This window comes from Chelonia mydas, chromosome 12, assembly GCF_015237465.2.
Source record: "Chelonia mydas isolate rCheMyd1 chromosome 12, rCheMyd1.pri.v2, whole genome shotgun sequence".
NCBI lineage: Eukaryota > Metazoa > Chordata > Testudines > Cheloniidae > Chelonia > Chelonia mydas.
Window position 1 is genome coordinate 3,061,223 of NC_051252.2, and position 12,350 is coordinate 3,073,572.

The 12,350-nt window shown below is 52.4% G+C and overlaps 1 protein-coding gene and 1 non-coding gene across 11 annotated transcripts in view; both read left to right on the plus strand.

Annotated features, from left to right (window-relative positions):
• The window catches only part of VAC14 (VAC14 component of PIKFYVE complex), a 200,416-nt gene that overhangs the window by 33,548 nt on the left and 154,518 nt on the right, over positions 1 to 12,350 (plus strand). For all 10 annotated transcript variants that reach the window (XR_005222314.2, XR_005222311.2, XR_005222312.2 and 7 more), the window contains one exon: positions 4,963 to 5,023. Coding sequence is in view for 6 of the 10 variants with exons in the window: in XM_037878219.2 (XP_037734147.1) it covers positions 4,963 to 5,023 (61 nt within the window). In the remaining 4 variants the exon portion in view is untranslated. The remainder of the gene's footprint in view (positions 1 to 4,962; positions 5,024 to 12,350) is intronic.
• Positions 60 to 130, plus strand: TRNAG-GCC. Its single transcript has one exon. It is a non-coding gene; the product is annotated as a tRNA-Gly (tRNA).

Consider the following 12,350-nt stretch of genomic DNA (forward strand, 5'->3'; position numbering starts at 1 on the left):
CTTTCACCATGTGTGCAGCGTGAACAAAACAGCTGGAGAAGCAGTTTTTTCCAGCTGCAGCATTGGTGGTTCAGTGGTAGAATTCTCGCCTGCCACGCGGGAGGCCCTGGTTCGATTCCTGGCCAATGCAAGAGCGAGGCTTTTTTTCTTAATTAAAGTGATTGCCATGCACCAACCTAACCCTCTGTCCTAGTTAGCCCTTTCCAGGGGACTGACTAAACAAATATGAAACCGAGTAAATCCCATTTCTAGCGCCATGGGGAGAGGAGCGTTCACATTAAATATAACCCTGTGAATCACCCCTAGTTCTTGTGTTGCAATGTTGCGGTGTTCTCACTAGATCACACTTTACCTGGTCTCTGTTCAGTTGCTGACGTAGCAGCTTCAGTGTACGTGATGAGCAGTTCCTGGCCCGGGGCGTCCCTGGGACTCTGGGCCGGTCTGCGCTATGGAAGCACATCTGCAGCTCTGCCACCCGAGCGCCAGCGATGCCCCCGACGTCGATGGTGGGGGGTTTCCATCAGTGTCAATATCCCACTTCTCCAAGGGGCCCGAGCGAAGTCACTGGAAGAATTCCTTCGCTGACCTAACTGCACCTACAGCGGGGTCAGGCTGGCTTACGTACGGCGCTTGGGGTGTAAATTTTTCACACCCCTGAGTGCCGTGACTGGGTTGATCTAAATGTTGTGTAGACCAGGGTTCAATCTTTAAACGACTGGTCCAGCCTTTCCTGCAGCCGGGATATTGGTGGCTCGGTGCAGAATTCTCGCTTGCCATGGGGGCCGCCGGCATTTGATTCCTGGCCAGTCTAGGAGCAGCCTTTTGAAATGTAAGCCAGTCTATCTGGAGGGGTGTGGGACTGCAGTGTGAAACGTACAGCCCCAGACTTCTCTTCCTAGGCTGAGGTTTTCAACCAGCTTTGCTGCTTCAGTTGCTGGTTGACAGGCTGCCAGCCTTTTGTAATCATCGGAGAGCAGGTGCTGCTCTCTCCCTCCCTCAGGGTGCTGGCTTGGGCACTGCAGAATCTGCTCTCCAGTGACTCTGAGCTGATCAGGAGCAGAATGAACAGTGTTCACATCACCCGCTCGTTGTACAGAGGCAGATCTGGCCAGGGTGGGGAAGACTCTGACTTGGATCTGGATTTCATGATATAACCAGTATCTCGTAGCCTAAGGAATTGTATTACCGGGAGTAGATTCCAGGTAGCAGCTAGAGGGGTTCAGGAAGGGGGGGTGGGGCTGGAACATAAATCAGAAGGTGTGTAGGGAGGAAAATATTTCCCCTTCCCCACCTATTGTTGAATGGCTTAAAAACCAGTGCAATTCCCAGTGATATGTGCTGCGTTAAGAGCCCTGCAGCCAGAGGCCTTGTTCACCCCCAGACCAGGTACAGTATGAACTTTCCTATCATGCCTGTTCCCTGACCCAAATGGGACCGTTCTGGGTCTGAGAAAGCCAGCCTGTTTGGCATTCAGGCCTTCCCTTGCCTGTCAATGGAGAGACTGGTCAGTGCCAGATGGGGTGGTATGGTTTGCGACTGGACACCCTGCCCCATTGCTAACTGGACTGGGACCCAAGAGGTCCGTTCTCAGAGGTACCAGTCAGTCACTGGATGGGGAAATGACCAGATCGTCTAGTTCAGTTCCATTAACTTAATTTTGGGGCAAGGTTGGAATTTCTTCCTCTGAAGTTAAGAAACCAGTTTGCAAGCCTTGATGGTACTAGCTGGGTTCCTTTTCTGTAAGGGCTGTGGCAAGATGGCCGATGTTAGTCTGGTGGATCCTGCGCTTTTCTTGGCGGGGAGCTAAGATGCCACCCTTTGCCCCTGCTCTTGGGTGCCGAGGCCCCCACTGCTAGCCCGGGAAGGTGTTAGAGGAGGGAAGCGGGGGAAGGGTCTGGGTTTGCTCTGAGTCCCAGCCCCTCTCAACCCCTGCGGGTTTCTTACCCTCATCCCCCTTAGGTGGGGTTACCCTCGGTCCTTAAATGCTGGAGGGAAGGGAGTCTCCCTGCCCTGCTGGGGGAGGGTCTCCCTTCCTTCAGTTCTCAGGTCTTCCAAATCTCTCCACACACCTCCAAGCTCCAGTCCTTTTTCCTTCCTCCTCCTCCTATGTCTGCCTGATGCAGGGGGGTTTTAGTAGGTTCCTAACAGGGCCTTAATTGACTGCAGGTGCTCCGATTAACCTGCAGCTACCTTCCCTAGTCTACAGGGAACCATGCCTTATTTAGCCTTGAGCTTGTATATTTCCCCTCTAGCAATCTCCCACTGCTCCCTGGCCCTCCTGTATCACACATCTCTTCTCCCCCCCGCTCAGCACCACGGGGTTGGGTTACTTGGGACGAGAGACAGTGTTGTCGTGACAGATTGTCCGCGTTGCCCTGTTGGCTTCCGGTACTATGCTGTATCTGGAAGTGGAAAGGTTGTAGGGATAGAAACCATCTAGTCACTCGTGCATTCTTCTCCTTGTTTGTGTGCATCCATTGGAGTGGGGCATGGTCTGTCACAAGGGTGAACCGCCACCCAAGCAGTTAGTACCGTAGAATCTCCATGGTCCATTTAACCGATAGGCATTCCTTTTCTACTACGGCGTACCGTTGTTCCCTGGGCTGGAGCTTTTGGCTAAGGTAAACGATTGGGTGCTCCTCATCCCCCACCATCTGTGAAGGGACGGCTCCAAGTCCTACCTCTGAGGCATCTGTTTGTAGGATGAATTCCTTTTTGAAATCTGGGGCTATGAGCACCGGGTGGCTGCAAAGGGCCGTCCTTAGGTCTGTGAAAGCTTCTTCTGCCGTTTCGGTCCACTTAACTATCTCCAGGCCCCGAGCTCTTATCAGGTCTGTCAGAGGTGCTGCCCTTGTGGTGACGTGAGGGATGAACCGGCGATAGTACCCTACTATCCCTAAGAATGCTCTGACTTGCTTCTTGCGGCTTGGGCGAGGCTATTCCTGTATTGCCTCCCCTTTGTTCCATTGGGGCTTCACCAGGCCCCTTCCGACTACATACCCGAGGTTTCTGGCCTCAGCTAACCCTGTTGCACATTTGGACGGGTTAGCGGTGAGGCCAGCCTGTCTAAGAGCATCGAGTACTGCTTCCGCTTTCCCCAGGTGCGTCTCCCAGTCAGGGCTATGTATTACCACATCATCTAAATAGGCAGCAGCATACTTGGCATGGGGTCGAAGTAATCTGTCCATAAGTCGCGGGGGGCCCCATGGAGCCCCAAAGGGAGGACGGTATATTGGGAAAGGCCATCAGGTGTAGAGACAGTGGTTTTTTCCTTGGCGTCCTCAGCCAGGGGAATCTGCCAGTAGCCTTTTGTCAAATCCAAGGTGGTTAAGTATCGGGCCTCGCCTAACTGGTCCACCAGCTCATCAATACGTGGTATTGGATAGGCATCGAACTGGGATACCTCATTTAACTTCCGGAAGTCGTTACAAAACCTCAGGCTGCCATCAGGCTTGGGGACCAAGACAATAGGGCTGGACCACTGGCTGTGAGATTCCTCAATCGCCCCAAGTTCCAGCATCTTCTTTACTTCTGCCCTAATTTCTTCTTTTTTTTTTTTTTTTTTGCCTCTGGTATGCGATAGGGTTTTATTGTCACCCGTGCTCCAGGACAGGTGACTGTGTGGTGCTGGATCAGCACCGTATGGCCTAGTTGTGTGGAGAACACGTCTTGGTTCCTCTGGATCATTTCAACAACCTCTGTTGGTTGTTCTGGGGCTAATTTGGGGATATCTTTACCTGCCCTTGTGGGCCATCTGCCTGGGATTGAACCGGCAGGGCAGCCAGGAACGTCTCCCGATCATGCTAGGGTTTCAGTAAGTTGATATGGTATATCTGCTCTGGCCTTCGGCGGTCTGGCTGCTTCACCTTATAATTCACCTCCCCAACAGCTTCCACGATCTCATAGGGTCCATGCTAGCTGGCCAGGAGCTTACTTTCTGTTGTTGGTACCAGCACCCGTTCTCCTGGTTGAAGTTCTTGTGTTTTTGCCCGACGATTGTGGTAGGTTCGTTGGGACTCTCGTGCTTTTTCCAAATGCTCTCATACTATGGGGGTCACTTGGGCTATTCGTTCTCTCATTTGGGCTACATGTGTAATGACGTTCTTCCCCAGGTTGGGTTGTTCCTCCCATTCTTCCTTTGCGATGTCTAATACGCCACATGGGTGGCGTCCATACGGTAACTCGAAGGGAGAGAATCCAGTAGATGCTTGGGGAACTTCTCGTATTGCAAACTTCAGGTATGGGAGGAGGGTATCCCAGTCTTTTCCGTCTTGGGCCACCACCTTTCGGATCATGCTCTTGAGAGTTCGGTTAAATCACTCAACCAGACCATCTGTTTGGGGATGACAGACCGAGGTTCGCAAGGTTTGGATGTGGAGCAGGGTACATAAGTCTTTCTTTACTCTCAACATGAAGGGAGTCCCTTGGTCTGTCAGGATCTCCTTAGGGATGCCTACCCTAACAAGGCCTTAGTTGACTGTAGGTGCTCCAATTAACCTACAGCCACCTTCCCTATTCTACAGGGAATCACGCCTTAATTAGCCTTGAGCTTGTATATTTCCCCTCTAGCACTCTCCCACTGCTCCCTGGCCCTCCTGTATCACAGGGCTAAAGAGGGAGGAAGGCTGGGCTGAGGTGGATGAGTAACATCTAAATGCTAGGTGGACTTGGAGAGCTATAGCTTGAGCTTGTCCTAGTGAAAATATCCTCATGGCCACCTTCCTTCACTAGAGGGCACCAGGAGAGAGTCTGTCTAACATGGGTCCATACACAATGTAAAGTGCCTGCTGCAGTGTGGTGATGGACCTGAGGGTGAGCTCTTCCAGAGGCCTAAATGACTGTCTTCACTGCACAGATCTACAGGGTACTGCGGTGTTCTCCAGCCAGGGGGATGAGTAGGAGTCGCTGTCTCAATCTGCCCCATCAAAGCAGCTAACTAGTGCTCCTTTGATCTTCCTCTAGGCTGCCTGGAAGCCTCCAGCAATTCCAGCCTCAGCAGCGCCAGTGTCTTCAATGCAAGCAGGTAAAGAAATGGTTATTGCTTGAGAATGGCATGCGTGGGATACAGGTCAGTGAGACCTCCTTTCCCTTTTGTTGAGGCGGGGAGAGACTTGGCCGGGATAAGGGTGCAGGTGAGGATGGAGGGGCGTTGTCAGGGCTGCGGTAAGGGCAGCAGGACCAATACAGGTGTGCTGACAAGGCTGTCAGAGGGAGGCCTGGCCATGCAGTCTCTGGCTCTAACCAATGCCACTCCTTTGCTCTTATAGACTCCAAACTCCGTTTTGAGGGCCCCTAAAACAAGACACTTGGCCTTCTGGGAGCTGGCATGCCCAAGGGAGGGGTGGGTGTTTGTGAGGCAGGAGCTCTCTGCAGGGGGTGAAGGAATCAGCGCTTCAAACACGCCAGGGACAGAACCACGACCCCACCTGTCGCAGCCTTCCCTGCTCACCCCCTTCACTCCACCCAGCATGAGACCCTGATGACTGAAAAGGGAGGCTCCCGGCCCAATTAGCAGAGATCTCCCAGAGGAGGGGAGAAGGCGAAGTAAGTTCAGCTGTATCCCTGCCTGCTTGGGAAGCCAAGGAGATCACTGGCCTATTGCGAGTCTTGTTAGCTCAGCTCCATCCAGGAGGTCCCCCAAGCAATGGATGCTGCTCTAGGAACCTAGAGAGAGACTGGGAATAGCTGCTGTACGTTTCTGTCTTGCACAGCTGGGGTGAAATTGCAGAAACTCTGCATGGGGTCAGGTTTCAGAGGGGCAGCCGTGTTAGTCTGTATCAGCAAAAACAACAAGCAGTCGTTGTGGGACCTTAGAGACTAACAAATTTATTTGGGCATAAGCCTTCGTGGGCTATGAAAAGCCCATGAAAGCTTATGCCCAAATAAATTTGTTAATTTCTAAGGTGCCACAAGGACTGCTCGTTGTCTCTCCATGGGGTGCCCATTTGGATGTATTAACCGTCAGCTCCATACTGTCCCACATTCCTTGCGCATGCACAGCTTAATGAAAGGCTTTGTTCTAAGCTTGGGTAAAACCTGAATAGACTGCAATACCACCAGCTCACCAGAGAGTGTCACTGTAACTCAGGTGTTAATATGCCTTCGCACTAGTTTAAAGGCACACAATCAAACTACAGTCCCATCTCATGGGTAACTGCACCTGCTGGAGTCCCCCTGTTAGTTTTTGTGCCTTTACAGTCCTAGGCCCTGAGTCAGTCGACACACATGTGCTTAACCGTAAGTGCAACAACAGTGGCCATAGAAGTCACTGGCGACTTGTCACCTACTTAAAGGGAAGTACTTATCAGTGTGTGCAGTTTTGAGCCTTATCTTCTCCCCTGTGTGTAACACAGCCTGGAAACTGACTAGCCAATGGGCTGTCAAATGCACCAAGTTAATGATAAAAGCCTTATACTGCAGAGTGTTAACTACTCACCGGTGGGCCAGTCCTGGAGTGTCCTGTCCCCCAGCGCACCACTGCCTTCCTTTGGAGTGTCAGGTATCTTTCCTGGAGAGGGGAATACCATCCCAGACTTGATGGGCTGATCTGCAGTGGGTCCCCCATCATTACTGGCATAATGGGAGACCCAAAGACCTCACCTGATATCAGAACCCCTTGTGCTAGGCACTGTACAAACGTGGTAAGAGACAGTCCCTGCTCTGAAGCGTTTACAACCAAAGTCGACACAGAGGGTGGGCGGGAGGGGGGGAAAAGAAGTGTAGTGAGGTTACGTGACTTTTTCCAAGGTCCCCCTACAGATTAGTAGCAGAGCTAGGATTAGAACCCACATCTCTGGGTTTCCGCATGATCTCGAGCCACTAGACCAGGGGTGGGGAAACTACGTCCACATCCGGCCCACCAGCCAATTTAATCTGACCCTCAAGCTCCCGCTCAAGCGGGGTCAGGGGACGCTCCACGCATGCATGCTGCGGCTCCCGGAAGCAGCTTCATGTCCCCCCACTCCTGCTCCTACGTTTAAGGGCAGCCAGGTGGCTCCGTGCGCTGCCCCCCTCCCAAGAGCCGCCCCCGCAGCTCCCATTGGCTGTGGCCAATGGGAGCTTCAGGGGCAGCACCTGCGGATGGGCAGTGTGCAGAGCCGCCTCGCTGCGCCTCCACGTAGGAGTCAGAGGAGGAACATGCTGCTGCTTCCAGGAGCTGCTTGAGGTAAGCACTGCCTACAGCCTGAACCCCTGACCCTCTCCCGTGCCCCAACCCCCTGCCCCAGCCCTGATCCCCCTCCCGCCCTCCGAACCTCTTGGTTCTAGCCCGGAGCACCCTCCTGCACCCCAAATACCTCATCCCCGGCCCCACCCCACAGCCTACACCCCCAGCCAGAGCCCTCACCCCTCCCGCCCCCCTCCAACCCACTGCTCTAGCCTGGAGTCGCCTCCTGCACCCTGAACTCCTCATTTCTGGCCCCACCCCAGAGCCCTCACCCCCTCCTGCACCCCAACCCCAATTTCGTGAGCATTCATGGCCCGCCATCCAATTTCCATACCCAGATGTGGCCCTCGGGCCAAAAAGTTTCCCCACCCCTGCACTAGGCCACCGAACTGTGTCCCTTTAATAGTGCAGTGAATTTTTTGTACCCAAGCTGTCGCTGATGCAAGTTTCATCAGTGGACTTTACACGTAAGATGTTAAATAGAATTCGTTTAATGGCCTGTCGCTTCAGAGCCCACTCGCGCAGAGCATTCACTGCTGATGCGGACGGTCTGCCAAGCTGATTTCTCAGGAGCTTTTTTTTTCTTTAAATCGTGCGGGTGAAGTGTGCGGTGATACTGGAAATGAGCAGCCTCCGCCCACAGGGCCAGTACAGCACAGGCGGTGCTGGGGCAAGTTTCCCCACACCCCGCCATTGCACCCCATCCACATTCTGAAGAGATGGATGCGAGCGTTGGTCAGTTTCTGTGCCAAAGGCCTCTGTGGCTCTCCAAAGTGAGCGTCGGTGTGGTGGCTGCTCTCACTGTCTACCTTTGTCCGTTAGGAAACGGACTGAGTCAGCGGCTGGATGTGAACTGTTGTTGGTCATTCTCCATCTGGGTTGGAGACAAGCTGATGACAGAGAGAGAGAAGGCTCCTTCAATCCCGTGAGCCATCCAGTCACGCATGTTCCAGTGAAGCACTGATGCTGATGGATCTGGAGCCTTAGCCCCCTACTCTGAAGAGCCTTGCAAAGGGATGCAGATCAGCTCAGGCAGATAGATGGGGTGATCTAACAGGGCTCCCCCATTCCTGACTTCTAGAATAGTGTAGCCGGATGTCTTTTTAAAATGCTGCCTAGGTTCTTATCCCACCTGCAGCCTCCTCGTATCTGAGCGCCGTGCAATCCATACATTAAGTGACGTGACCGTCACATGGGGCTTGCCCTTGCTCTCATCCTCTCCCCGGGGAGATGTGTGTGCGCAGTGGCATGTTTTGTTTTGATAGGGTTTTGTTTGTTTTCGGATGTCCATGCTGCTCTTTGTTTGTTGAGAAGGCAGGTTGCGTTGGAGTACAAGGTGGGAAGGTTTCTCATGGTACTTAATTCCTGGGGGAGTCTGATCCATAGTCTGGGACTGGCCCCCTAGAACGTGCTCTATCCTCTGCAGACGAGTTCAACCCACGTGCTAGGAAATTCTGTTGTGCCAGGGGAGTAGAGATGTTGACCATTCTTTATCCTGGAGCTTTGAACACCCTGGGCCCAGGGTATTAAGCACCTTGAAGACAAACCTTGAAGGGGACTCTCCACTGGCTTCCCATAGAGTGTAGGACAGGGGTGATGTGTTGCTGAGGAGAGATCCTGCAGTGTTTCCAGAAGGCGGATGGCTTCAGGCCCAGGTATGTAGCAAGTACTGGGCAGCTTTGACACAAACTAATTTACACTGCAGAGTGTTAACTACTCACCAGTGGGCCAATCCTGGAGTGTCCCATCCCCCAGTACACCACTGCCTTCCTTGGGAGCGTCAGGTATTTCTTCTGGAGAGGGAAATGCCATCCCATATTTGATGGGCCGATCCACAATAGCAATTCCTATGTAAAAGCCCACTTCTTGAGGTTAAAAGGTGACTCAAGATAGCAAAGGGGCAGAGCTACTTGGATTTTCCCCTGTTAGATGTTTTCAAGGACCTGAAGCTGGGGTGCACTGGGTGCTACAGATGCACAAAAAATCAAGGAAGGACATATTAAGAGTGGGTGAGGAGGCCCCTTCCTGGCATTTAATGACTAGCTGGGGAAACTGAGGCCCTGAGGCAAAGCCAACTCAAAGGTAATCGTTGTTGTTATAACCCTAGTACAATGGCTTCCCCGGGCATTGTCTTCTCTTGCATGCTGAGCTCTGTGCTGCTGCTGTCTGGTAGCAGTACTAGTCAGGCTGTTTTGGTTTTTTTAGCCATTACTGGCATGGAAGAAGCAAAACTCCCTTGTTGGTGACACACAACAGCACTGAACTCATTCTGTTCTGCCCTTTCCCCCCCTCTGGGTGTGTCTAGCTCCTTGTGGCAGGGACCATCCGCTATTGTGTGTGCACAGAACCTAGCACAGTGGGGCCCTGGTCCACAACGGTGGCTCCTAGGCACTAAGTACCACAAATAATTAACCTTCTGTACCAAGCAGATAACATCTGCCATTGGGGCTAGGGTTACTTCAGAGAGCGGAAGTAATGAGGCGGTGGATGTGTCTCAGCTGAGTGGAGGTTAGAGAGCAGGATTTGCAGGGAGCCTTGTTTCAGAGCTATCCTAAACCTCTTGAAACAGGAGACGCCAGGCAGGAATTAGCAGTGGGTTTGACGGTCATTGGACTAGCTTACCCCATCCCGCATGAGCGTGGCTCTGCCCCACAGCAGGAAATTCCAAGGGATTCATTTAGCTTTTGGGATGCCAGTTCCAGGTGGCTATGGGTGTTTATACAGACGTAACTCAGCCACGTGCTCTTACAGGAGAGTTCAGTCTTGGACAGTCACAGAGCATCGATCACTACAGCTGCCAGATCTCCTCTGTTCATCCAACGCTGCCCCTCCCTCCTAGTGCCATCAAGCTGCTGTGCAGCTCCGGATTGTGAGGCCTCCTAGCAGTGAGCTGGGCAGTGCCCTGCCTCTGCGACAACACGAGGTTGCTTGCGGCATTCGCTTTGCCGGGAATCTCGACTGGAATGCCTAGATTGTGGAAGGGAGTGATTGGCAGCACAGCACCCGGCCGTCTTGTTTGCACAGGTGTACGCAGACTGGGCTGTCAGGCAGCCTGGCTCTTGCCTAGTCCCTAGCTTGGACTGTGAGACAGGACCCCTGCCATCTGCCACAGAGCACAGAGTTGGACTCCGCTCACTCCTCATGCCAGCTCTGCTTGTGAGCAGTGACTAGCTCAGCAGAATGCAGGGCAGCATTGCAGCTGTCCGCGTTCGAGGCCGTGCTGCCCAGCGCACCCGCTCGCTCTGCCAGAGGCTCAGTGACCCTCAAACTGGTGCTGGGCTGAAATAGGCCTCCAATCATTGCTACTGCACTCCAGGCTCTCCCTTCCCCTCCCATCTGATAGGCAGGGGAAGGAATCCAGGAGCCCAGAGACAAACAGCGAGTGAAGCCCTCAATACACCCCACTTCTTGGGGCAGATGTCCGCTGGCCCCAGTATTCACTGTCCATGGCCTCTGTGGAAGGCAGATTTAAAAAAAATAAAATAAAATAAAATAAAAAAAATTCCCGTCCCCTAAACAGGGGCTGGGGTGAACTCCTTCCAGGGGTGGATGGGGTCTTGTCTGGTCTTGTCTAATCTTGCTACAGAGTTCCATGGAGGTGGGGTTAGAAACTGAATGGATGGGGAGAGAGCGGGGGCTGGGGTTTGAGAGATGTGTACAGAGAAGGGAGAGTGAAAAACATGAAGGACTCCGCTCAAGGCAAGAAAGGAAGGGGAAAAGGTGATTGAAATGAAAAAACTCTATTGTAAGACTAATCAAAGGAAACCCAGCGAGGTGCATACGCTGTTGAATAGAGCACAGTGCGCGTGTTCCTGTCTGTCACCCCGAGCTCCAGCTGAGGAGACCCATTGCAGCAGAATGTTGAGACACTCACTATTGCCCTGTGCCGGCGAATCCGGCCTGCACCCGCCAGAGCACAAACGCTTTGACGGTGCTTATTGGAGCACTCTGAGCTGCAATGGCAGAGGCTCCTCAAGCCATCTGTGAGGAGCAGATAGTGGTGAGGCTGTTCTTAGAAAAGCTGCTTTCAGAATGGCCTGGGATGGAATGAATCCGTGAAAGCTGTTTCCGTAAGCCCTACTCGGTTTGCGTCTTCTCTGCGTTTCAACTTCTGCTCTGGTGAGGAGTGTGGTTGGGGGGGGGGGTGCTGAATGATGCAGGCTTTACTACTCCTGAAATCAGTAGCCGCTTGGCTTTATACAGGGAAGTGAAGCTCAGCTGAAAGTAATGAGGCTCAGTTCTTACTGCCTTCTGCTGGGTATAGGCCCCCCTCCCAAGAAAACAAAGTGAGAGGAAGAAAACGGACTCCTGATTCAATACCAGTGTTGCAAGCAGCTCCGTACTTTACTGTCTGACCTTGGCTTCAATGTTGCCTGCCCTCCCCCACCGCCAGGTGCAGATGCTGAAAGTCCATAACTTTTTAGAAGTGGGGGGAGCATGTTAGAAAGGTTCCTTCTCCCCCTTTGTGGGTGCCTGAATCATGATGGTAAATCCGCACACGTGCGAGCAAGAGAGAGAATTGCACTTTAGAACAACTTGTTCAGAAAGTTTCAGCTGCCTTTTTCTTTCTTAGCATACCCTTCTTCTTTTCTTAGCATACCCTAGAATGAGCAATTAAGCGCTTTGCCCTGGCTATACTTCTCTAGACACTTAACTTGCAGGTTCCCAGGCTGCAAATGGAGAAGCAAAATCATAGTAGCAACTGAAAAACCAGTGTTGGCATTAATGGAAATATGGTGAGCAGAATGTGAGAGATGGCCCTCCAATGGCTACAAGCATTCAGGCAGGGGGGAAGGTGTTCCTGCTTCCCGCTGCCGGTTCTGTGTCTGAGAAACTGCACAGTATTGTGTCTAAGTTGCTGAAGATGTTGTTCAAGAATGCAGAGAAAAGGAGGTCTGCACGTTTGAGCTATGGGCACTGGGCGTGTTGCCTTGTTGGGACAGAAAGTGATACCACCCTAAAGTGCATTGTGAACATTCAGAAACTCTTTCACAACAATCACCAGTCTCACTGTTGACTGAAAAAGGACCGTGGGCCTTGGTAGAATCCCAGGAGGACCATCGCTATGTTCAGCTACATAAGCATGTAGAAACGTGCACTGAATGCCAGGAGTACTCTAATGCAAACAGAACATGTCTTCCACAACCTTAGAATCTACTAAGCCACACCATCTGTAGGCTGGCCA